General features: G+C 46.5%; 1 protein-coding gene across 3 annotated transcripts; it reads right to left on the reverse strand.

Moving 5' to 3' along the window:
* Nucleotides 1-2,416: 2,416 nt before the first annotated feature.
* Nucleotides 2,417-20,750, reverse strand: Hus1 (HUS1 checkpoint clamp component). Of its 3 annotated transcripts, none has more exons than XM_038344972.1 (8): nt 20,656-20,750; nt 20,097-20,224; nt 19,841-20,017; nt 18,029-18,136; nt 16,972-17,046; nt 9,479-9,578; nt 7,712-7,831; nt 2,417-6,257 (listed from the first exon to the last, which is right to left on the reverse strand). In XM_038344972.1, the coding sequence occupies exons 1-8, from the start codon at nt 20,705-20,707 to the stop codon at nt 6,175-6,177; spliced, it is 843 nt and encodes a 280-aa protein (XP_038200900.1). In that variant the 5' UTR covers nt 20,708-20,750; the 3' UTR covers nt 2,417-6,174. The 3 variants fall into 3 exon arrangements, with proteins under 3 accessions (XP_038200900.1, XP_038200890.1, XP_038200906.1); XM_038344962.1 differs by having other exon boundaries at nt 18,029-18,139; XM_038344978.1 differs by having other exon boundaries at nt 18,029-18,139; nt 20,606-20,747.
* Nucleotides 20,751-24,223: the final 3,473 nt, after the last annotated feature.

Below are 24,223 nucleotides of genomic sequence, written 5' to 3' on the forward strand. Positions count from 1 at the left end.
TTGTTCGTTTCCCGGCTGCCCAGACTCCCGAAATAAACACACATAAACTGTATTATTTAAATCATTGCTTGACCAGTGTATTGCCAGCAAGCTCTTTTATCTTTGGTTAACCCATTTCTATTATTTTATATTTTTACCACGAGGCTTGTAGCATACTAGCAAGGTTCCAACTTTCTCCTCTGGCGGCTCCATGGCATCTTTCTGACTCTGCCTTCTTTCTCCCAGAATTCAGTTTAGTTTTTCCCACTTAGCCCTACTCTGTCCTATCACAGGCCAATGCAGATTCTTTATTCATTGACCAATAAAAGCAACACATATACAGAAGGATTTCCTACATCACTGCACCCTTAGGGTCATAGTAGAGTAAGTATATTTTAATTGATTAGTGTACAGTCATCATATTGGCTTCTTGTGCCTACCTCTAGCCTTGTTTCCACTCGTTTTTCTTCTAGAATGTTTTGCTCCGTGAAATAGACAATGACGCATACGCATGTGCCATATTGAAGTATGAACCACATCATTAGAGACTACCTTTTTAAATCTAGATCACACACACACATTATGGACTTACAGTGCAAAGGCAGATTCAGAAACCTGGTGTCCAGCGTATGGCTTCTCTTTTCCCCAGATCTGGGTAAAGCGGTTGTTCTTTCTCCTGGGTACTTACAGCTTGTTCAGTCAGCAGGGAGGTCCATCGGGTATATAGGAGGAATAAACATTCATGCCACACTGAGCATCGCATTCTTGATTTGAAAATGCAACATGCTCCAGGAACTGGTGAAGCCCCCGCGTGAATGTGGAGTGGGACCTTAGGAAAGAGGCAATGGTCCTGTGCTATCCACCTACAAAGGTTTCTTATACCCTCTGCTTCTTTGGCAGCAATCCACAAAGGAAACGAACAGATTAAAGTACAGAAACCCGGGGCCGAAACTCAACTCATTCTGATTCTTGCTTCTGTCTGGCCACCTGCATGTTTTTCCCTTCAGGCAGGGAACCTCACAGGACAAGCTATATGGATGCTGTCTCTGTAAGGAAGGTAACGACAGGTAAATGAACATGTGGATGGTGAAAATGCTTAGAGTGTTCACACACGGAGCCTCTGAAACCTTAAGCTTATAACAACGCTGGGTTAGAAACAGGCTACCTGGGTGGAGGGCCCTATGGTAACCGAGTGGTGCCACGTGTCCAGGACACACTGACCGAAGCTCTGAACTGCAGAGTAGCGGATGTCACTGGAGTCCTTTGCCTATACGACACTCATAGGCAAAGCACCTATGCACCCTGTGCTGTTGGGAGCTCGTGGCCATAGGTCCCTTGGAAACAAGGTCAATTTCTAGGTTTCGTTTGGTTGTAAAACCTACAAGTGCACCGTATGTCTTCTAATTGAGAAATGCACCAGAGTACTGCATTTTCTTTAGCTCCAACCACCCACCGGTGGCCCCTTGGGCCACTCATTGTCCAAGATTGGGTGCTGGGAAGAGGCAGGTCTCACCCCAGGGTGCTAGAGAGCAGAGTCCAGCATAGTTTGGAGTGCTGCTGGCAACAGCACTGCTCTGTGAAACAACGGACGCATAGGCACGTGCCATTTCTCTTTATTCCGTCCCTGTGCTTCTCACTGATTGCCCAGTTATTTGTGAGGAATCCTAGCTTAGCTGCTCTCTCCCAGAATGCTTAGACTAAAAAAACATTAATTAAAGTGTTCAGGTTCCTCTGCAGATGGTGTTAGGCACTGGGCCTCAATTATGACCCAGGTTAGAGAGCTCGGATGCTCCCACAAGTCCACGTGTAGACTTAATCTCCAGTTGCCTGGATGTGGAGAGACCTGTAAGATGTGGGGCCTGGTGGACGAAGGCTAATTACTGGGAGTGTGCCCTTGAAAGGGATATCTGCCTCAACCTACTCTCTGCTTTTTGTCTAGTAGAAAGTAGATTACATTTATTTGTGTATGTGTGTCTTTGTGCATATGCATGCATGCCATTGCATACATACATATGGAGATAAGAGGACAACTTACTGAGAAGTTGGTTTTCTCCTTCCACAGTGTGTGTCATGGGTTCAAACTCAAGATAGTCAGGCTTGGCAGCAAGCACCCTTAGGCACTGAGCCATCTTATCTTTTAAAGCTGATTATCTCTGATATGCTGTCACAATGAAGGAACGCTAACTAACTTGTCCACGTAGGGCCTATTCGAGTTGGTCCCATGGTAAGAAATTTTTTTCTGTGAAATGGTCTCATCAATCTAGGCTCCAGTACTCTGAACCCAGTATAACTTCAACATGGTAAAAAAAAAAAAAAATTTACTTCCCACTGTAGAAAATAAGGATGTGCTATGAAAATTAAGCCTAAATTATAACATTCAGGAAATTCAAGTTACCAGATGAATGTGTAGAATGTGTATTAATAAATACATTTCAAGTAATAGTCAAATAATAAATATTTATTTAAGTCTATAAAAATATTTTTATTACAAAGTTGGTTACGAAATTGCCAGAAAACACACACATATAAAAACACTGAAATAAAAATCACCCAGAGCTAGCTGGGTTTAGATGTACACTTCCTGGTCTTCTGTGCCACATTGAACACCAACATCCCACTGGCTTTGTTACCATACATATAGTGCTTTGTCCTGTAACATTAGGAAATGACATTGCCTCACACACAGATCAGACCACCTGCCAATTCCCCAGTCATTCACATTAAGAAATCCTTAATTTATAACAGTGCTCAGATTTGACTATAACCTGTGTAAGAAGTCTTACTAGCGTAAGTAGTAATCAAAAGGAGCAGTTTCAAGCTTTCCCACAGATAGTAGATAGCAAACTGCATGCCAGGAAGTGGTGCTAACACCCCCTCCCTAATGTCCAAGTGACCCTAATTTATCACCTCCTAGTTGAACACTGCTTAGAGAAAAATCCACAAGCCCAAGCTCTCTTTTAGATTCTCCATCAGAATCCACACAAAAGCACAGAATTGGAGTGTGGCATTAGTAAAATGGCGGAGTAGAAATCTATGGCTTTTCCAAGTCGTCACATATTTCCAACTAGTAACTTTCCAGAGCGAGGCGACCATCCTGAATTCCCTGAGTGCCAAAGTGAAGTTGTGGTACCCACTGGGCCACAGAGAAATGCAAAACCGTGAGCAGAAAGACAGTCAGGGTAACTATAAGACTGCTCTACCAAGCTCACAGGACCACACATGGAGAAAGTCCCTGTATTTGATTCTATAGTGGAAAAAATAGGTGGGAGCCGGGCATTTTGCTCCCCCACATTCTGAGACTTTGTAGGAGACTTGCTTGAGTCTGGTATCTTCACATGGGACAGTGTGTGCAGAGCAGAACTAGACTTCTCAGGGCCATTAAAAGGGAAAAAAGGCGGGGGGATGAGCCTCACTGCCATCGAAGTCCGAATGCAGAAGTCCACCCTCGTAGAAATGGTAATGGCATCAAGCTTTGCAATAGCTGCAGCACGTGCAGGCATACAGAATTTCTAGACAGACTTACTATACAAAGACGGCCATGGGCAAAGCCATGCTGCGAAGGCTGAGGTGTGTACGTACTCAATACACAGACACTAATACGGAGTCAAGAGAGTCAAGAACCTCACATCGGCCCACACAGCAAAAGTAAAGAATGGGTGGTTACCAGAGGCCTGGGCACTGGGGAGGAGTTTAGAAAGCTTTCCGGAACAAGCAAGTATGGAAACAGAGAGTAAATCCTAAGTAGCCCAGGAGGAAGGCGCAGAGTGAAAGGTGGGCTGACTGCATGACTGAACCATCTAGGAAGAACCTCTAGGCTGTGCACTTTGATATCCCAACGTCTTTAAAATAAAAAAGTACAGAATTTTGTCTCTTAAAAACAACAGACACTCAACCAATTGGGTGACATTTACCGATATGTCATCGGCCACTGCATCTGGTGGAAGAACCAGTATTCCTGCCTCAAGTCAAAACTAATGTTGAACCGCCTTTCAGGCTTCCAAGAGCAGGTTTCTTTGTGGCAGGATGCAGGGCAGGACACACTCAGCCTGGAGACTGATGGGTAGGAAGATCCCTGCTGGACCAGGGACCCACAGGGTAGAAAGGGCTGCTTGGACATGGGCAAAAATGGCTACTTTAAGAATTCTTCTGAATTTTTGACCCGTCATTAGGACGGTCTTAAATCTCAGTTCAAGGCATGGCTACCAGGGATACGGGTTCTGAGCTCTGGCAGGCAAGGTCAGGGGGTACCTCACTGGTTCTAACATTCAGGAAAGCATTCTTCAACATCCAAGTCTTAGGCAATCAGAGTAAGGGGAAATGCCTCTAAGCCTCAGACACCATGCTTCTTCTATACATAGCAAAACTCTGCTCTCACCTCAGGATGAGGTTCCACAAGGTAGCTCCAAAACCCCGAACGCCACTCTGAGCTCCCTCCTTTGACTACAGATCTGTGAGATACAGCTATGAACACTATGCAGAAAGTTGTGACAAGAACCAGAAAGACCACAGCCTCCAGACTGCCAGTAAGGGCTCTTCTCGCCCATGTTAAGTTACTAAGCAAAGTCATCACCAACAGCATGTGGCACAGTGGGGACATTAGAGACAAGTGAGGCACTGACACTTAGACAGAAAAAGAAGCTTCATAGGGAACTTCCTGAAATTTCATTTGCATCATGATTTTGAGGCTATATCATGGCACCTGGACTGCCTCTCATTATGAACCAAAGAAGAGAAATGCTTTAACAATTTAAAAAGATCCCTAATTTTAAAATGTTAGTTTAACTAAATCTATCTTATTAAATATCAGTAGAGCTAGAGGCATGGCAGCTCATATCTGTCATCTAAATACCTGGGGCGTAGGAGGCTCAGCAGTTCAAGGACAATATTAGCTCCAGCTCATCTAAGGCCAGCTTAAACTACACGAGAACCTGTCTAATAAAAACTGAAACAGCAACAAATATATTATCCTAGCAGTGCTTAAGAAACAATACTTTCCCTAAACATGGAAAAGTCAACACCCCGCATGCCTTTTTTAAATCTTGTCCTAGCAAAATAGATCTTAACTCTAACATGGAAACAGTTTCTGATGCCACTTCATGGGATACCTGACACCTAGTTAAATCAGGAAGTCTGCTAGGGTGTTTTTGGAGGAAGTACATCCTCCATGGTGAGCCAGCTCCAAAACAGGAGCAGAACACAGCCTTGCCTATGATGGCCAAGCTTCAACTGCTTCATGCAAAACACAATGTGCTTTAGAGAAAGGTGGCTCTGAAACTGTGGAAGAATTATGTAAAATTATGATTTAGATGACTAGGGATATAGTTTGGCATAGAGGGCTTGCGTAACATGTTCCCATTCCTGAGCACTACAAAAAAGTAAAATAAGTTATGACTTAAAATCAAAGTGGGCTCAAGCGACAAGTATACAGATGGACAAGTTCAAGATGGAAACTGGTTGGCTAGTCTTCAGGATCTCAGGCTCCCAAGCAGCGTGTTCCCCAGGCTGAGAGGAGAGGCTCTGCAGGTTCCCCAGGCTGAGAGGTTCTGCAGGCAGTGAGAAGGAAGTGAACTTGAACTTTCAATAACTTGGGCAAGGCTCCACATGTTGTAGCTGTATTGGTGAGAAACCAGGCATGCTGCCAGGGACAGAGGGGTTGCATGGTTTGCACTGAGCTCCCAGACATGGTGGTTGGGAGAGATGAGCATGCTGAAAATCTGAAAACAGACAGCTGCAGCATCCCAGGGACTAAGCTGGGAACTAGCTGGGTAGTATTCCTGTGAATTCTGACTATACACATGATGAGCTTGCAACATCAGTGACAAACTGTTACTCACACTTTAGATAGGCTGGGGAGCAACTCAGTGGCAGAGCACATGCTTAGCACAGAGAAGGCCCTGATCTCATCTCTGACACCAAAGGAGAACAAAACAACAAAAGACCCTAGGAAAAAAATTCCGTCTTTTCTTCTTCATGTCTTAGACCCAGGGGATAAGGGGACAAGGGCTGGTCTTGAGAAATACGAAGGAATGATTATCTAACTGTGCTTCGTTAACTCCACTTGTACCTATGCCAGCATGGAGAGAAAGAGCGGAGTGCAAGCCTGCGGTGCTGTGAGGACGGGCAGCTGCCCTGCACACATCCAGGCCTCTCTCATCACGCAGAGGTCTCTGTGCTCCTCAGTCTGCTGAGGTGGCGCTAGGACAAGGCTGGGATGAAGTACTGAAGGGAGATGTCGTCCAGAAGCAAATCGAGATGAACAATCCTGTTACTCACAAGACCTAGGAGAAAAGAGCCAGGCATTAGAGGCAAGTTTTCATCCTCCCGGATGTCACAGTCGCTTGTCTGCCACGGACATTTCCTATGCTTGGTGTCTGTTCCCTCTGAGGGCTCGTGAGGGGCCACAGCACATGCTACTGCCACCCACTGGGGACCGTGTGAGAGATGGAAGAAAGAAGCTGCCCAGGCTTTAGGGGGAAAACCAGGTTCATTTCACCAAATTAGCCTTCCTGGTAAAGCAGGCACCCACAGTGAGGTGACCAGAGTACATGGTCTAAGTGCTTGAGGTCCTGTGCACGGTGACAGGCTGTGCTACACACCACCAAATCCTCCCTGTGTCCTCGCCCACAGTCTCTCTGTGCTTTCTTATCCTGTTCTGGCTGCTTTATGTGAACTTGACACAGCTAGTCACCAATTGAGAAAATGCCTCCGTAAGACTGGGCTGTAGGGAAGCTTATAAAGAGCATTTTCCTAATTAGTGATTGATGGAGAGCCCAGTCCATTGTGGGTGGGGCCATCCCTGGACTGGTGGCAAAGGGTTCTATAAGAAGGCAGGCTGAGCAAGCCATGAGAAGCACGCCAGTAAGCAGCACCCCTCCATGGCCTCTGCATCAGCTTCTGCCTCCAGGTTCCTGCAGTGCCTGAGTTCCTGTACTGACTTCCTTTGATGATGAACAGAGATGTAGAAATGTAAACCAAATAAACCTTTTCCTCTCTAAGGTGCTTTTGGTCATGGTGTTTCATCACAGCAATAGTAACCCTAACTAGGACACGTCCCTTTTCTCTTTCAGAAAGGCTGGCCATTGACAGAACTACCCAGAACTTTCTGTTCCATTACTATATGATCTAGTCCCAGGTCATACCCTCAGCTTCATGGATGAGCGGTCACCCCAGGCACTTTCCACAAAGAGAGGGATGTCACATCTAGGCCATTTGCTATGCCCTTTTCAAAACAAAACAAAACAAAACACAACACACAAGGAGACAAAGAGCCTTGAGAAGCTCTTGATGAACTTCCTAGCTCAGTAGGGGAGAGCAGGGAAGAGGAACAGGGTGGTATGTAACTAGAGCCAGGATGGGGTCCAAGCCATTAATAACCAACAACGGAGGAGACTTTGGTAGTGAGCGCAGGTCAGGTAGGCAATGGGCTCAAGCTGAAACTCAGATCTTGGCAAAAGCATACACAGGGCTCTGATTATGTAAACTCTGAAGAACTCCACTGCCGTGGGAAAGTCTGCGCTGACTGTGCAGTGTCACTGCCAGTCCAGCACGGCTGCCGGCTTTCTGGTACCACGCTGCTCGCCATCACTCTTGGGCATCTCTAGATACTTCTAGCTCAAGGAAACTTTACAACCTGACTGCCCAGGGAGCTTTGGTTCCCGGAACGGGGCGTATTTGCATTTAGAAGACTGTATGTATATCAGACTAGAGGTGGGTAAGGAAAAAGCAAACTCACTGCACACAGCCTTGGTGGGAGTCACTTGCTGTCCTGCAAGGAACTGGAGGAGTTTCCTTATGTCGATGTGCACCTCGACCATGTCTTCCGGGTGTCTGTTTTGAGAGACACTCTCAGAGGCTGAAATGACATTTTTTTTTTTTAAATCCAACATCTCTGGACATAACAAGGAACTCATCATCTGATCAGCAGCTCTTTTTAGCAACCCAGTAAATTACAACTTGTAAATGTTACTCATTCAGCAGGCATCTGAATTGTTTAGAATACTGTAACCTCCAGAAGAGCTTCACTTAAAAGGTCTTGAAGTACAACTCAGTCACCTCTTTGCACAAAAGAAAAGTGTAGCTCAGCATGAATTCAAAAGTTGAGATGCAGATGCTAATGCCAGATGTCTAACTCTACATAGCGGAACAAAACACAGAAATCAGCCTTTCACGTGCTGACAGCCTGCTCGTGCCTGTGAAATAAATGACTGACACCAAAAGAACTCATGTCAGGGCTGGGAATGTAGCTCAGTGGCGGATCACTTTCCTAGGATGTCCCAGACTCAATAAGTAGTGCAGCCAAACACACAACAAGAAATCCAAAGTCATTTTATACCTCTCTGTCAGAGCCTTCGTGCTATGGGTTTCACTCTGCTGGAGCAAGGTGCCCATCACTACGAAGTGAATGTTTCTTTCAAAGGTAAGGTAATATCTGTGTCTATGTGGAAGCAAACCAATAATAGCCAATCATAACTCTAAAAGTGATGAAGGCATCTTATCTGCTTGACAACACATGTATATCAGAAAATGGCTCTCCCACATTCCAGACTCTTCTTCCTCTCACCCCCTGGCTGCTTCCCTATTTGAGGAGAGGAGTCTAATTTAGGCTCACTGCTCACCAAGCTGCACCAACTACCCCTTCCTTCCGTCAAGGTGCACTGAACTGATTTCACATTCCTTCCTGACCTTTATGAGATGTAAAGTGTGACCAAGTTCATCTGCATCACATTCGTATCTGCCAAATTAACTTCACAGGTACTGAACTGACTAGAGGAGAAAATAAGAAAGACTCCAGTGCAGAGCACAGTGGCAAATGAAGAGCTGCTGTGGAATGTCTGCTTAACTATGCAAAGATGTGGTGCTTTTTTTTCCCTGCCTGCCTAAGGTACCTGATTGGTCTAATAAAAAGATGAATGGCCAACAGCAAGGGTGGAGGTATAAGCAGACTTCTGGGCAGGGAGAGTAACTAGGAGGAGGAATAAGGCTTAGGGAAAAAAAGAGATGCCAGGGGCCAGCCAGAAAGACATGGAGGAAGCAGGAAAGTAGGACATACAGAACGAAAGGTAAAAAGGCCCAAAGATGAATAGAAACAGGTTGAATTAAGTTAAAAGAGTTAATGGGACAAGCCTAAGGTGAGGCTGACCATTCACAGTTAATAATAAGGCTGAGCATTCACAATTAATAATAAATCTCTGTGTCTTATTTGGGAGCTGGTTGGCAACCCAAAGAAAATGCCAACTACAAAGAGCTATTGCATTCTTGGAAGTCACTGTTTGTGACCTGAATCCCAGAGGAGGGAAGCATCATTCTGTATACCCTCAGTGCCTGGTGGCCCTTGCCTAGTGCTAACTGCCCCATTATGTCATAAGGACAGGAAATTTTATCTCAGACCCTTCTCAAGTGTGAAACAAAGAAAACCAGATTTCAACATTTTCATTAAAAGAACTCAATATATATTCAAACAATTCATTAGAATCAAAATATAACCCACAAGAAAACTCACGTAATAGAGGGTTTCCAAGATCCTTAAAATGTGTTGTCACACATACCAACTCAGTTTCTATCTTTAGGTTCAGATCTCCGTTTAGGTTTGCTTCAATGACCTGCAAATTGATTAAAATCCAATGTTGAAAAGAGAAAAAACAACAGCTCATGGGTACAGCTTCCACAGAAGCCAGGTGACAAGGCAGTGCCACAAACCTAACACCTCACAGGGCACTGAAGCCCCTTTCGCAACAACCACAGAGTGGTTTATGAAAGCCCAGAATTCAAATATCCCCTAAAATCAACAAGGTATCCCCCTAGTGGAGAAGACAGCAGGGGGAAGAGGGAGGGGCCTTGCTGCGACACTCTGTCAAGGATCAGGGCTCTGGAGGCACCAGCAAAGTGATGAGGGTGGAGTGGAGATGAGGGCATGAGGGCTCCCTTATAGCAGGCATGGGATGAAAGGATCCTAACTTGTCAAGACAGATGCCCTGCCAGGTAAGAGAAAGAACATCATATGGGAGAAAGGATCAGAAAGGATGGGTCAAACTGCCGTAACTATGTACCCTTCAGAAACGCCCATTTCCTTCTTCCTTATTGAATTCAAGAAGCATGGTAGGCTGTGGCTGTGGCTTTTGCAACAAGAGCACTCCTCCCCCACATCATCACACTTCTGTGCAGGAGAATCCCTGAGATCTGGTTAAGATGGGCCCAGGCTCTAGACTTCCAATCAGTTTCCAGGGCATGCTAACGTTGCCTGTTTTCTGACCATGTCCAGTAGCAATGCCTAACAATGTGTGCTCTGCTGGAGGTGAGCTCAGATGTGATGCTGGAAACAGCTCTGTAGGAGCAGCTTACCGAAGAGCTGAGAAGGATTTAGGGTGAGAAGCACTGTGATGCAGTGAGAGGGGAGACTTCGGAGTCAGACCTTTAGGTCAAGTGAAACCTGCGGCTGGAGGCACAGTATCTATAATGGGGGCAGCAGTGCAGCTGTCCCGCATTTTATCGCTCTGGTGCACTCAGAGGTAGTTTACAGCAGGTACCAGTACAGCTGGTCAGGAGTCAACTAATGGCACTAAATGATGATTAAGGGAGTTGCAGGGAAAGAAAAATCTTATCCTGAAGCTTCGGAAACTGAATGTCGATGTGCATGAGAGGACAGAAAACTGCATCTTAAATCAGCTCTGAGTGGCAGGTTCAGGGAGTTGGCTGCTGATAATTCTTTCACATGCTGACTAAGTGCATCATGTGTCCGGCACGCCGGATCATGTGTGCGTTGAAATCTAATGCTCCATTACTCAGACTTTAAGAATTTGAAGATGGGATGGAGAGATGGCTCAGAGGTTAAGAGCACCAGCTGCTCTTCTAAAGGTCCTGAGATCAATTCCAGCAACCACATGGTGCCTCATAAGTATCTATAATGTGATCTAGTGCCCTCTTCTGGCCTGCAGGCATGCATACAGGCAGAATACTATACAAATAATAAATAGATAAATAAATCTTAAAAAAAGAATTTGAAGCATGAAAGTACACATACCAGCAGTGAATTCAAAGCCAAAGCAAGCTGCCTTCTTAATAGATATTTATTTCTAACACACTGTTTTTCAGAAGCAATCAAATCTACAGGTATTAGCACACGGTTGTTGGAAGTAAATGGTAAGAGGCCACATATGAGCTTTGTGGAGCCCCAATGAGTACCCCAGAACACTCACAACATTGCTGTCTACATTTTGTTTTGGTCACTTATCATTCTGGATTATAGGGCCGTGGGTTAAGAAATGAAAATAAGAGCTCTGCTTACTGAAAGTCTTAACATGAAAGCTTTTTACTCCAAGGAAGCGACTAGATTAGAAGGCTGTGAGCTTGGAAACATAGTGTATAATGTCAGAAGCTAAAAAAACAAGAGCTCATCTGAGTCCAGAGAACATACCTTGTTTTGTTTCTAGCACAAGAAGATTTGGAGTTCAGAAATTTTATGCAATAAGCATAGGAGACAGATATCATGTGCTGACCAGTTTCCAGGGCATGCTAATGCTGCATGTCCTAAACTACAGCATGACAACAGAGCTGTGCCCGCAGGGTGACTTCCTTTCCTCTTCAGACCTGGGATCCCTTGTCTGCAATGCTCAGAGGATGGTCCTGGTGACATGGACGATGCCTCCCCTTTCCAGATGAGGCAGCATGTCTGTGCTACTGGCTGGCAGAATGCTGACCGCAGACTGCACGTGGTACTTTCTGTAGACGAGTTAGGCAGATACCAACAACCAAACCAGAAACGCAGAGTGCCATGCACAGGCTGGTTGGCAAATCTCCTTCCAGATAAAAGAACCAATAGGATGGGCATGGTGAAAGCTTAAAAACAGAGGAGACTCCCCGCCTACGGCAATAGTCCCAGGGCAGGGGAACAGGAGTTGAAGAGAGGACCCCATGGGGAAAAAGTGAGTGTCAGAGCCCCACACTGTCTCCCCAAGCCGTTCTGTGAACACTGAGGCCAGGCCAGACACCAGCACAGCTGCAGCTCTCTGTCCTGGTAAGGCAACAGCAGCCCCAGCCCCTTCTGAATCTGGACCTCACACATCTTTTATGCTGTGTTTTTGGGACTCACTCATGATCCTTTACTGATGCTCTGTCGGTGCAGTTGGGAGGTTTCACTATAAATGTGGAAATGGACCAAGATAATTTCCCAGCTTCGTAAGGTCTCTATTGTACAAACTACTAAGACATGCAGCTTCCCCTGGAAGCATCTACTTAGTTCTTTAGAACTCTGGCTCCCAGGTACCCAGAAAGATCTCGTATGCATTTGGCTGTTCTAGCTCGGTAACGGCCCAGTTAGCATTTGTCGAGCACTCCAGAAGAGAAACAACTGCCACTGCTCTCACCAACCTCCTTGCTGACTCATTTCCACAGGACAGAAAGAACAAGCACATGATCCCTCAGTTAAATGCCTGACTTGTCCCTCTGGGCCTCCTGAGTCTCCTAGAAGTCCCAGGGTACCTTAGAGGAAGCCAGGCTGACAAGTGGATCAACACCGTGGCAGAGGCAGTGAACAGCACTGCCAGCACAGTGTGCGCTATTTCAAGGGAAACGGAGTTTTGATGCAGAGGGCAGCACTGCTCTGAAGTGAGGACTCGTGAAAGAAACAACACTCCAGGAACCCCAGCACTTCCTACAGGAACCCCAGCACTTCCTACAGGAACCCCAGCACTTCCTACAGGAACCCCAGCACTTCCTACAGGAACCCCAGCACTTCCTACAGGAACCCCAGCACTTCCTACAGGAACCCCAGCACTTCCTACAGGAACCCCAGCACTTCCTACAGGAACCCCAGCACTTCCTACAGGAACCCCAGCACTTCCTACAGGAACCCCAGCACTTCCTACAGGAACCCCAGCACTTCCTACAGGAACCCCAGCACTTCCTACAGGAACCCCAGCACTTCCTACAGGAACCCCAGCACTTCCTACAGGAACCCCAGCACTTCCTACAGGAACCCCAGCACTTCCTACAGGAACCCCAGCACTTCCTACAGGAACCCCAGCACTTCCTACAGGAACCCCAGCACTTCCTACAGGAACCCCAGCACTTCCTACAGGAACCCCAGCACTTCCTACAGGAACCCCAGCACTTCCTACAGGAACCCCAGCACTTCTTCCTACAGGAACCCCAGCACTTCTTCCTACAGGAACCCCAGCACTTCTTCCTACAGGAACCCCAGCACTTCTTCCTACAGGAACCCCAGCACTTCTTCCTACAGGAACCCCAGCACTTCTTCCTACAGGAACCCCAGCACTTCCTACAGGAACCCCAGCACTTTCCTACAGGAACCCCAGCACTTCTTCCTACAGGAACCCCAGCACTTCTTCCTACAGGAACCCCAGCACTTCCTACAGGAACCCCAGCACTTCCTACAGGAACCCCAGCACTTCCTACAGGAACCCCAGCACTTCCTACAGGAACCCCAGCACTTCCTACAGGAACCCCAGCACTTCCTACAGGAACCCCAGCACTTCCTACAGGAACCCCAGCACTTCTTCCTACAGGAACCCCAGCACTTCTTCCTACAGGAACCCCAGCACTTCTTCCTACAGGAACCCCAGCACTTCTTCCTACAGGAACCCCAGCACTTCCTACAGGAACCCCAGCACTTCCTACAGGAACCCCAGCACTTCCTACAGGAACCCCAGCACTTCTTCCTACAGGAACCCCAGCACTTCCTACAGGAACCCCAGCACTTCCTACAGGAACCCCAGCACTTCCTACAGGAACCCCAGCACTTCCTACAGGAACCCCAGCACTTCCTACAGGAACCCCAGCACTTCTTCCTACAGGAACCCCAGCACTTCTTCCTACAGGAACCCCAGCACTTCTTCCTACAGGAACCCCAGCACTTCTTCCTACAGGAACCCCAGCACTTCCTACAGGAACCCCAGCACTTCTTCCTACAGGAACCCCAGCACTTCCTACAGGAACCCCAGCACTTCCTACAGGAACCCCAGCACTTCTTCCTACAGGAACCCCAGCACTTCTTCCTACAGGAACCCCAGCACTTCTTCCTACAGGAACCCCAGCACTTCTTCCTACAGGAACCCCAGCACTTCCTACAGGAACCCCAGCACTTCTTCCTACAGGAACCCCAGCACTTCTTCCTACAGGAACCCCAGCACTTCTTCCTACAGGAACCCCAGCACTTCCTACAGGAACCCCAGCACTTCTTCCTACAGGAACCCCAGCACTTCTTCCTCCAGGAACCCCAGCACTTCTTCCTACAGGAACCCCAGCACTTCCTACAGGAACCCCAGCACTTCTTCCTACAGGAACCCCAGCACTTCCTACAGGAACCCCAGCACTTCCTACAGGAACCCCAGCACTTCTTCCTACAGGAACCCCAGCACTTCTTCCTACAGGAACCCCAGCACTTCTTCCTACAGGAACCCCAGCACTTCCTACAGGAACCCCAGCACTTCCTACAGGAACCGCAGCACTTCCTACAGGAACCCCAGCACTTCTTCCTACAGGAACCCCAGCACTTCTTCCTACAGGAACCCCAGCACTTCTTCCTACAGGAACCCCAGCACTTCTTCCTACAGGAACCCCAGCACTTCTTCCTACAGGAACCCCAGCACTTCTTCCTACAGGAACCCCAGCACTTCTTCCTACAGGAACCCCAGCACTTCTTCCTACAGGAACCCCAGCACTTCCTACAGGAACCCCAGCACTTCTCCTACAGGAACCCCAGCACTTCTTCCTACAGGAACCCCAGCACTTCTTCCTACAGGAACCCCAGCACTTCTTCCTACAGGAACCCCAGCACTTCTTCCTACAGGAACCCCAGCACTTCCTACAGGAACCCCAGCACTTCTTCCTACAGGAACCCCAGCACTTCTTCCTACAGGAACCCCAGCACTTCTTCCTACAGGAACCCCAGCACTTCTTCCTACAGGAACCCCAGCACTTCTTCCTACAGGAACCCCAGCACTTCTTCCTACAGGAACCCCAGCACTTCTTCCTACAGGAACCCCAGCACTTCTTCCTACAGGAACCCCAGCACTTCTTCCTACAGGAACCCCAGCACTTCCTACAGGAACCCCAGCACTTCCTACAGGAACCCCAGCACTTCTTCCTACAGGAACCCCAGCACTTCTCCTACAGGAACCCCAGCACTTCTTCCTACAGGAACCCCAGCACTTCTTCCTACAGGAACCCCAGCACTTCTTCCTACAGGAACCCCAGCACTTCTTCCTACAGGAACCCCAGCACTTTCCTACAGGAACCCCAGCACTTCCTACAGGAACCCCAGCACTTCTTCCTACAGGAACCCCAGCACTTCTTCCTACAGGAACCCCAGCACTTCTTCCTACAGGAACCCCAGCACTTCTTCCTACAGGAACCCCAGCACTTCTTCCTACAGGAACCCCAGCACTTCTTCCTACAGGAACCCCAGCACTTCTTCCTACAGGAACCCCAGCACTTCTTCCTACAGGAACCCCAGCACTTCTTCCTACAGGAACCCCAGCACTTCTTCCTACAGGAACCCCAGCACTTCCTACAGGAACCCCAGCACTTCCTACAGGAACCCCAGCACTTCCTACAGGAACCCCAGCACTTCCTACAGGAACCCCAGCACTTCCTACAGGAACCCCAGCACTTCCTACAGGAACCCCAGCACTTCCTACAGGAACCCCAGCACTTCCTACAGGAACCCCAGCACTTCCTACAGGAACCCCAGCACTTCCTACAGGAACCCCAGCACTTCTTCCTACAGGAACCCCAGCACTTCCTACAGGAACCCCAGCACTTCTTCCTACAGGAACCCCAGCACTTCTTCCTACAGGAACCCCAGCACTTCTTCCTACAGGAACCCCAGCACTTCTTCCTACAGGAACCCCAGCACTTCCTACAGGAACCCCAGCACTTCCTACAGGAACCCCAGCACTTCCTACAGGAACCCCAGCACTTCCTACAGGAACCCCAGCACTTCCTACAGGAACCCCAGCACTTCCTATGCTTCAAATCCTCTTGTGATGTAAAGATTCCCAGAAGCTAAATGTTACTCCCATCCATGCAACAGCATATCGATTACGGACTACTGGGTGACGGTCCAGCCCCGGACTCTGACACAGAAGGTTAAGAAAGGATTTCTCTTCCTTGAAGCTGGCAGTTCTGGAGATTTCAAGATACCGATTTATAGTGGGGAGAAGTTCAGCGCAGGGAGTTTCCTACAGGAGCTTGGACCGAACACTGACAATGGCTAAGCATTTCAAGGAGATGAGAGACACAGTGACTGAGTAGCAAGGATTACTAAGCAGGGAAATGACAGGGCCAGGCTGGTATGGCTCTGCCAGGAGGGCCTGGCTGACAGAGATGTGGCCTTGAAGGTTGGAAAAGTCATAGGTTTGTGGTTTGTGTGTCAGGTGGGCAGTGGCTTTGAAAAGATTCAGGAACATAATGGAATGTAGTCTTAAGGGGTGAATAAATGTGGAATTCAGGACACACTATGTGTAAATGATGACAGTCCATCAAGTTTGTGCTATTTTTGGACCTTCAAAAATATATAGAAAAATAAGGGGGCCACCTATATGTTAGTGTCTAATGTGTCCACGCATGCTAATGTGTGAAAGACGTGGGGCTTCAACCACTCACTCAGCTCGGCGGTGGAACATGCTCTCAGATTGCATGAAGCCTTGCATTTAATCCTCAGCACCAAATAGGAGACCAACAACAACTGCAATGCTCTGTCCAAATTACCAGAACTTTTGGAACACGCTCCCGATACACTAGAAACATGAGGGATAAGGGGCAAGGCTGAAAGTTTTCCCCAGTGAACGAGAGCTGAAAGGCATAAGAACAGGTCCCTAAAGGCCAGATGGCAATACCAAGCTCTGTCCTCCAGAGTGGGGCCTCAGTGGGAGACACCTTGTGGTGATGAGGGGGTACCTACACCTCCACGACAAGCCACCCACATGGCGGGAGCTCACTCACAGCTCTTTTCTGGAGGAGTAACCAATCGCTTACCAGATGATTGCTGATATTTTTCATTTTTTCCACAACACTCTTCATTGTCTTCAAGGCTGGTAAATAAATACTGACCTATAAACCAGTATGAGAAATCACACAGATCAGAATCTTAACATAGTCTATTATAGCAGGTACTCAACTAACAACTATGAAATGTACTTGTATTAAAAACTCAGAATCACATTTTTAAATTTTCCAAATAAAGTCCCTTTAAAACTCTAAAAGTCTGACTAACTTATTCAAGCAAATAAAAATACCTGGATACCTGGCTCTGGTTACCATGGTGACCATACTCCCAAGAGCATTGTTCTGGTTCAAGAAGGAACACAGTACATCAGCTGAGATACCTATATACAGGTCCAAGGGGAATACACCTCAAGTGCAGAGCGAGAAGCCTTCCTCTGGGAAATGTTTTATAAGACCCAGGGGCCTTCTCTGTACTCTGTGTAAGAGTACAGCCAGCCATTATCATGAGTCATTTGAGCTATGTTACCAACAGCACTGTATGTAACACTGGTTTTTTCCAAGCCTACATAGACACCTTTTAACCAACTACACATTTCATCCAGTATCCGTTTGATTTCTTTTTATATATGCAAGAGACAAAAGACCATTTGGCATCCTCTTTCTTTGCAATGGTGCTGAGGTTCCTAGAAAGTCACTGTTAACTTAAGTCCAAGTCAACAAAATGTGTTTTCTGGCTCTTTCATTAGGGCCTATGAAACATGAATTTGTGCCTAAAGCCAAGAGCCATGGTAAATGTAGACTGTCTTCCAAAGTATAACTTAGGCTCTATTTTCTTTTGTTACAAGCCATCCCCATTCACTTCCTATACAGAAAGTATGGCATTTCTAAATGGGTATCAGCTCTTTAACAGGATTTCAAAGCAAAAGGCACATACTCACATTTGGAGTCTTGTTAATTGACTCACAGTCTTTTCAGAAACTATACAAATTCAAATAACATACAGCAAGACGACAGACAACTAGCAACAAAGAATTCAATCCCTGCCTTTTATTTTGTGTTGAAGAATAGGACTGCAGACAACACTTACATCAGAGTCTGGGACAGAGGGTTCTTGTAAGTCCTTCCACAATCTTCTAGGAATCACCTTTATGGGGATATCATGGGTCACAATTCTACTACTGCTAGACGAGGACAACTGCTTAGAGAAAAGTTAGATTATTTTATGCTGTCAACGCTAAAAGAAAACCAAAACACAAGAACTGTTGCTAAACCTTTGAATTCCAAACGGAATGTTCTTAATTCATCCCCTCAAAATCTGTTCAAGTGATAATGTTGACGTGGTGTATCTGTTTGGCTTTGGGTCCCGCAGGTCTCTGAGAAGTAGTGAAGGAGACAACAAGGCCCCAGTGGAACCAATGGAGCAAGCAGAAAGCAAGTGCACAGAGCTGGACCACATACCCGTCAGAGCCTGAAGAAAGCACAGTGGTGATGAGGATGAGGGAGGGAGGGCTGCTAGAGAGGAGAGGAAAACCCTCTGGGGTGTGGCTTCAGAGACAGCAGAACTAGAGAGGAGACAGCCTCTGGGAAGCTGAATTTGAGGGGACAGGGTTTCAGGCAGAGGGACAGCATCAGCATTTGCAAACCTAGGAGACAGAGAGAGGCAAATCTGCCGGGCCAAGGCAACCCAGACACCATTGTGTGCCACGCCCTCAGCATGCTGCTGCTTCCACACCTCTGAAAGGATCGACCATGTTTACTTCTAGAAGCATCTCTAAAACTCAGAAACCACAGAATTGCTAGGAAGAGTGGTACACACAACACTCAGAGGCAGGTGGATCTCTGTAAGTTCGAGGCCGGTGTGGTCTACATAGTGAATTCTAAGACTGCCAGAGCTACACAGTGAGACCCTGTCTCAAAACAGCAAAGAAGAAACCAAAGTATCTTACATTCTTACTTAGAAAAGTATTATATAGTATGATCTTGCTTTTCCTTAAGAAACTAAAAAAACTCAAACTTCTGGTTACATGGCATGCTCTAATTAGCTCTAAGAACACATAAAAAGTTTTGAAGCCAAGAACAGACATCTATAGCCAGCTTGGAAACAGATGTAGTAATACTCACCCACAGATGCCCAGAACACATATAAGAAAGGGAAGTTGTTAAGATAATGGAGGCCCTGGGTGGGCTGGGCAGAGCACTAAAGAAAGGGAAAGTTTTGGAGAGAAACTCCACGTGGAATGTCCAATTAATGTACCCAGCCTGGGAGTGGGGAAAAACCCGACATATCCAGAGAACCACTCGGAGGGTAGTAATTGGTGACTTGGCTCCAAGATAGTGTGGGCTACATGTGAAAGGCTAGGGACACGTTAGGAATCACAAACTCCATCCTGTCTGTGTGTTTCCGTGTGTTCTGAGGCTGCTGGCTACTCATCTAGTAGTAGTGTCGAAAACAAATGTGTTACTTAAGTCTGAGGACTATGTATTTAAGAATAGTACAGATGATGACAAGGTGACAATATCCTAAAAGAAAGAGATTCTAGCTAGCAATTTGACTGTTTGAAAAAAGCAGTATCCTGTTGAACACTGCGCAATCAAACTTTGTTTTAAAATGACTAGGATAAGTTGCATTTCTCACATGTAAGTCAGGAACCAGATCTTTTATTTTGAGACAGGGTCTCTATGCAGCCCTGGAACTCAGAGATCTTCCTGTCTCTGCTTCCTGAGTGCTGGGATTAAAGACATGGGCCACCTTGCTGGACTAAATTTTATATTTTAAATGAAACTAATTCATTTTTCAAGAATATTGTTTGAAATCTTAGGCTTATAGCTACTTATTCACCCTAGACCAAAACAAGGCACTCATAAAAAAAAATTCAGAAATCCTTTTCTTCCTACTTACCAGCTCTACAGACACTGTAAGACAGGGAAAGTGTTTGTTAGTCAGCTTGATTTTCAAGGCTCTGGCGTTCTGGGCAGTCTTCAAGGCTCGAGATAAGTTTTCAGACGTTAATTCTAAATAAATCTCATTGTTTTCTGCAGAGACGCCTTCCATCTGAAATTCACTAAAAATGTTTTCCTGCGGGACAGAAACGGGTATTTAAGGCCTTTACAGCACCCCTGGCTGGAGCCCGGGGCCTCTGGGCGATCCTGCTCACCTGGTCCAGCTCACACCACATGCTCACCCCACCGCTGGCCAGCTTGTCTGAAAGGATGAAGTTCAGCTTCTCCGGGCTGATGCGGAGGGTACAGGTTTTGGCAAGTTTGGCTATCATGTTACTGACTCCTGTAGCGAGGAGGGAAAGAAAGCAGTTACTACGCACGACATCGGGTATCCTACAGGTCAGCCTGCAGAACTTGAAGTTCACGGATCACGCTCGGACTTCAACGCCGCTGACATTTTGCGAGGCACACAGCCCACAACACCAGTGTTCAATAATGAAACGGTCTCAGAGAACAACTGACAACCGGGAATCTGGCGTGCATTCCACGTAACCGTGGGGCTGCGGGGTACGGCCCGCGGGCAGGGTTAGGCACAGTCGCGGGGAAAGGAAGAGCAAGAGAGGACTGCAAAGGTAAAGGTCCCCGGTAGCTATCCTTCCCCCTCAGGGCCGCCCTCCCAGCCGAAGGGTCCCAGCTGTGCCCTCCACCCCGCCCGTCCTCTCACAGGGCTGCAGCCGCACTCTCCGCTCGCTCCCCGCAGCCCTGCCAGCTCACGTGTGAAGTGATTCAGACAAGCCAGGTCCACGATCTTGGCGCGAAACTTCATGGCGGTTTCTTGGCCGGCAGCGGCTTCGGCCCGAGACGCTCGAAAGTCCCTCCCGGAGCGTTCCGACCGGGAAACGCGGGCGCGCGCACTGAGGTTCCGGTGCGGCCGAAGAGGTTCCGCCCGCCGCTCACCCGGGTCAAAGGCGGCGCCGGGCCGCCCAACCGTTGCCGTGGAGACAGAGACTCCACACCCGGGGTGCCGGGGAAGTCACTCCATGGAACACACGCGGATACCTGGCAGAGCAGCGTTTTTAAAGTTTTGAAAATTCATTGAAACGTTTTAAAACTTTGAGCGCATTACTTGGTAGGATACCTGGAGAGCGCGGATGTGAAGTAATAATTCTGCACCTTTGTCTCAAAAGAAACTCATCAGAGCCTATAACATTCTTATTAATTAGCCCTAGCTAATGAGGGTGTTTAAGCAAGAGGTTGGAGATCTGACTGGGCATCTTAGGGACATTATGTCAGCAAGCTTATTTTAAAATGAAAAAAGGAGCGGGGGAAGGAAAGGAGGAGGGAAGGAAAAAGGAAAGAGACTACTAGGACAAACACACTCTTTCCTCCGTCCCCTCCCCTCTTTTCCCTTCCCCTCTCTCTCCTCCTCTCCCCCTTTCTGTCTCTTTCTCCCCTCCTCGTGTGTGTGTGTGTGTGTGTGTGTGTGTGTATGTGTGTGTGTGTGTGTGTGTGTAGAACACTTGTCAAACACAATGGTGACCTTTGCATTCATCTTAGTACCATACACAAATAAAAGCCCTCTTAGTATAGTGTCCTTAGAATCGTTTCTTTTTTTAAAAAATTTAACCTAGAATAGAACATTGTTTTTTCAAGGATTATAGTTGTAAAAAATTTTAAATAGTATTGGGGATTAAAACCCAGGCCTCCCCATTTTCTAGGTAAGCACTCTTCCAATTCACCACATAACCAATCCCCCTCCCACCAATATTCTTAAAGTGCTTTGAAAATAATATAAATCCAGATCTTTGAGGTCCTCAAGATGGCTCAGCAGGTAAAAGTGTTTTCCATGAAGGCCTGAGTTTGGGCCCTGGTGTAACTCCAAAATTGTCCTCTGACTCCCACATGTGCATATTCACACACAGTAAAGTTTAACTTAAACATTTAAATATCTTTAACATTTATTGTTAAGATATTAATAAAACAGCTGATAGTGCAGGCAGACTATTGGTAAAGTGTGTGTGGTGTGTGTGTGTGTGTGTGTGTGTATACACGCTAAATTCTGGTCTACACTGACATACAAGTGGTTGGCAAGCCAAATGTCAGACAACACTTTTTGAATGTCAACAAAATTTGCCTTTTTATTTATACTTAATTTGAAATACAAATGTCACATGAAATAAGGTCATCGTTACATATATTTTGTGTTTAAAGGTTATATTGTTTGTGTGTACATGCAATGTACCCAGGATCATTCATGCATTGGAGTTCATGTGAGGTCAGAGGACAAGCTCTAGTCTTGGAGTTCACCTTCCACCTTGTTGGAGGCAGGGTCTCTCTTTGCTATCAGCTGATGAATACCCCAGGCCAGTTGGAGCATGAGTTCCTGGGGATTTGTCTGTCTCTGCCTCTTGTCTCAACAGAGAAATGCTAGGATTACAAATGCTTGCTAACCCCAGCTGGCTTCTCTTGTATGTTTAAAGCAAAGATTCAAACTTGGTGTCCTGTATTTCAAGGCAAGAACTTTACTGCTGAGCCATCTTACCAGTTCCTAAAGACTTGCGTTTAATAAACTTTGTAAGCAGTGTGCCATTGTACCTGACCTCTATTTGAAATTGCTTAATATTATGCAATAAAATGGCAAAACAATTTTTAAATTCCTAAGAAGAGATGTACATAATAATGATGATTATATGTTCCTTATTGATGAATCTCAAATAATGTAAGAATTTTGCTCAAAAACATATAAGTAAGCCAGCAGTCTTTTCTTAGAAGAAAACACCAATTTTGTATATTCTTGTAATTAAACTAAATAGGTTTAGCAAGCAAAGTCAATGATTTCAGAATTGATAGTTAGATATACTGATATTTCCATATTTTCTTTCCAAATGATTTCCTCAAGAAATCACTCTAGAGAATTCCAGAAGTCCTATGTGCCAGAGCATTTTCTAATGCAATATCTGCTTGTTATTTCCCATCTAGGTAGTAAATGGACTTTTGATTTTATTAAGTTCAAACCTTCAGGGTGCCCCATTCAGTCGCACAAGGAGCTGCCGAGCAATGTTGGTGTTCAGTTGACTTACAGGAGTAAAACACCCTGCCTGATCTTGTCGTAGGAAAGGAAGTACATTCCATGTCAAATGTCACTCAATCTATGCAGATGGGGGTCAGGGAGGTGTGTCTTTTGAGCCACTGTCTAGGTGAGTAGCATGTCTTTACTTTTACCTAAAGCTGAGGTGGCTATGTCTGCCACATGCCTGCTCATCTTCACTAGTCTCAGGGGAAGAAAAGACTCATTTATTTGCGGGCTTGTTAGTGGTTAGTGTTGGAAAAATTGCCCCAGAGGGAAAGAAAGTGGCAATCGCTCAGAGGTTCTACAGCAATTTGGAAGCCAGTATTTGTCTTACTGTTTACATGAGAAAACGGTGAGGTGGAAACTCTTCCTGTAGAGCCTGGCATGAGCGAATGTCTTTTTGAGAGCTGTCTTCATCTAAGGAGCGTGTTTCTGCTTGGCCTTGTGTTCCTACCCCCAATGTGTCCATTGTGGATCTGACATGCTGCCTGGAGAAAGCCACCAAGTATGACATCAAGAAGGTGGTGAAGCAGGCAACTGAGGGCCCACTAAAGGGCATCCTGGGCTACACTGAGGACCAGGTTGTCTCCTGTGACTTTAACAGTGACTCCCGCTCTTCCACCTTTGATGCTGGGGCTGGCATTGCTCTCAGTGACAACTTTGTAAAGCTCATTTCCTGGTACGACAATGAATTTGGCTACAGCAACAGAGTGATGGACCTCATGGCCTACATGGCCTCCAAGGAGTAAGAAGCACACCCTGGACCACCCATCCCAGCAAGGACACAGCAAGAGAGAGGCCCTCGGCTGCTGAACAGTCACTGTCCTAACTCAGCCCTTGACACTGAGCATCTCCCTCACAGTTTCCATCCCAGACCCCCAGAATAGCAGGAGGGGCTGAGGGAGCCCTACTCTCTTGAATACCGTCAATAAAGTTCATTGCACCTCTCAAAAAAAAAAAGTTTATCAAGGGACTCCTCATTTTTTGGATGTCAAATGAAACATTTCAATAAATTCCATTGGTTTTAAAAAATTGCATTAGTGCAGTGCGCTAGAACTATCATGCAGTTCTAAGTGCAGAGGGATGAAGACTTGAGAATCACATCCAATCGAGGAGGAAATAGACCAGTATTTGGTGGGTGTGGACCATGTGAGTCAGCATTTGCTGAACAGGTGCGCCTAGGCTGAACATTCTGCAGATATTAACTGCTTAGAACTTCCACGGTGGGCTGATGTTAGTGTTGCTGCTTTGAGAATTTGTATTAGAAAGGTA

Source organism: Arvicola amphibius, chromosome 1 (genome assembly GCF_903992535.2).
Source record: "Arvicola amphibius chromosome 1, mArvAmp1.2, whole genome shotgun sequence".
In the NCBI taxonomy this organism is placed as follows: Eukaryota; Metazoa; Chordata; class Mammalia; order Rodentia; family Cricetidae; genus Arvicola; species Arvicola amphibius.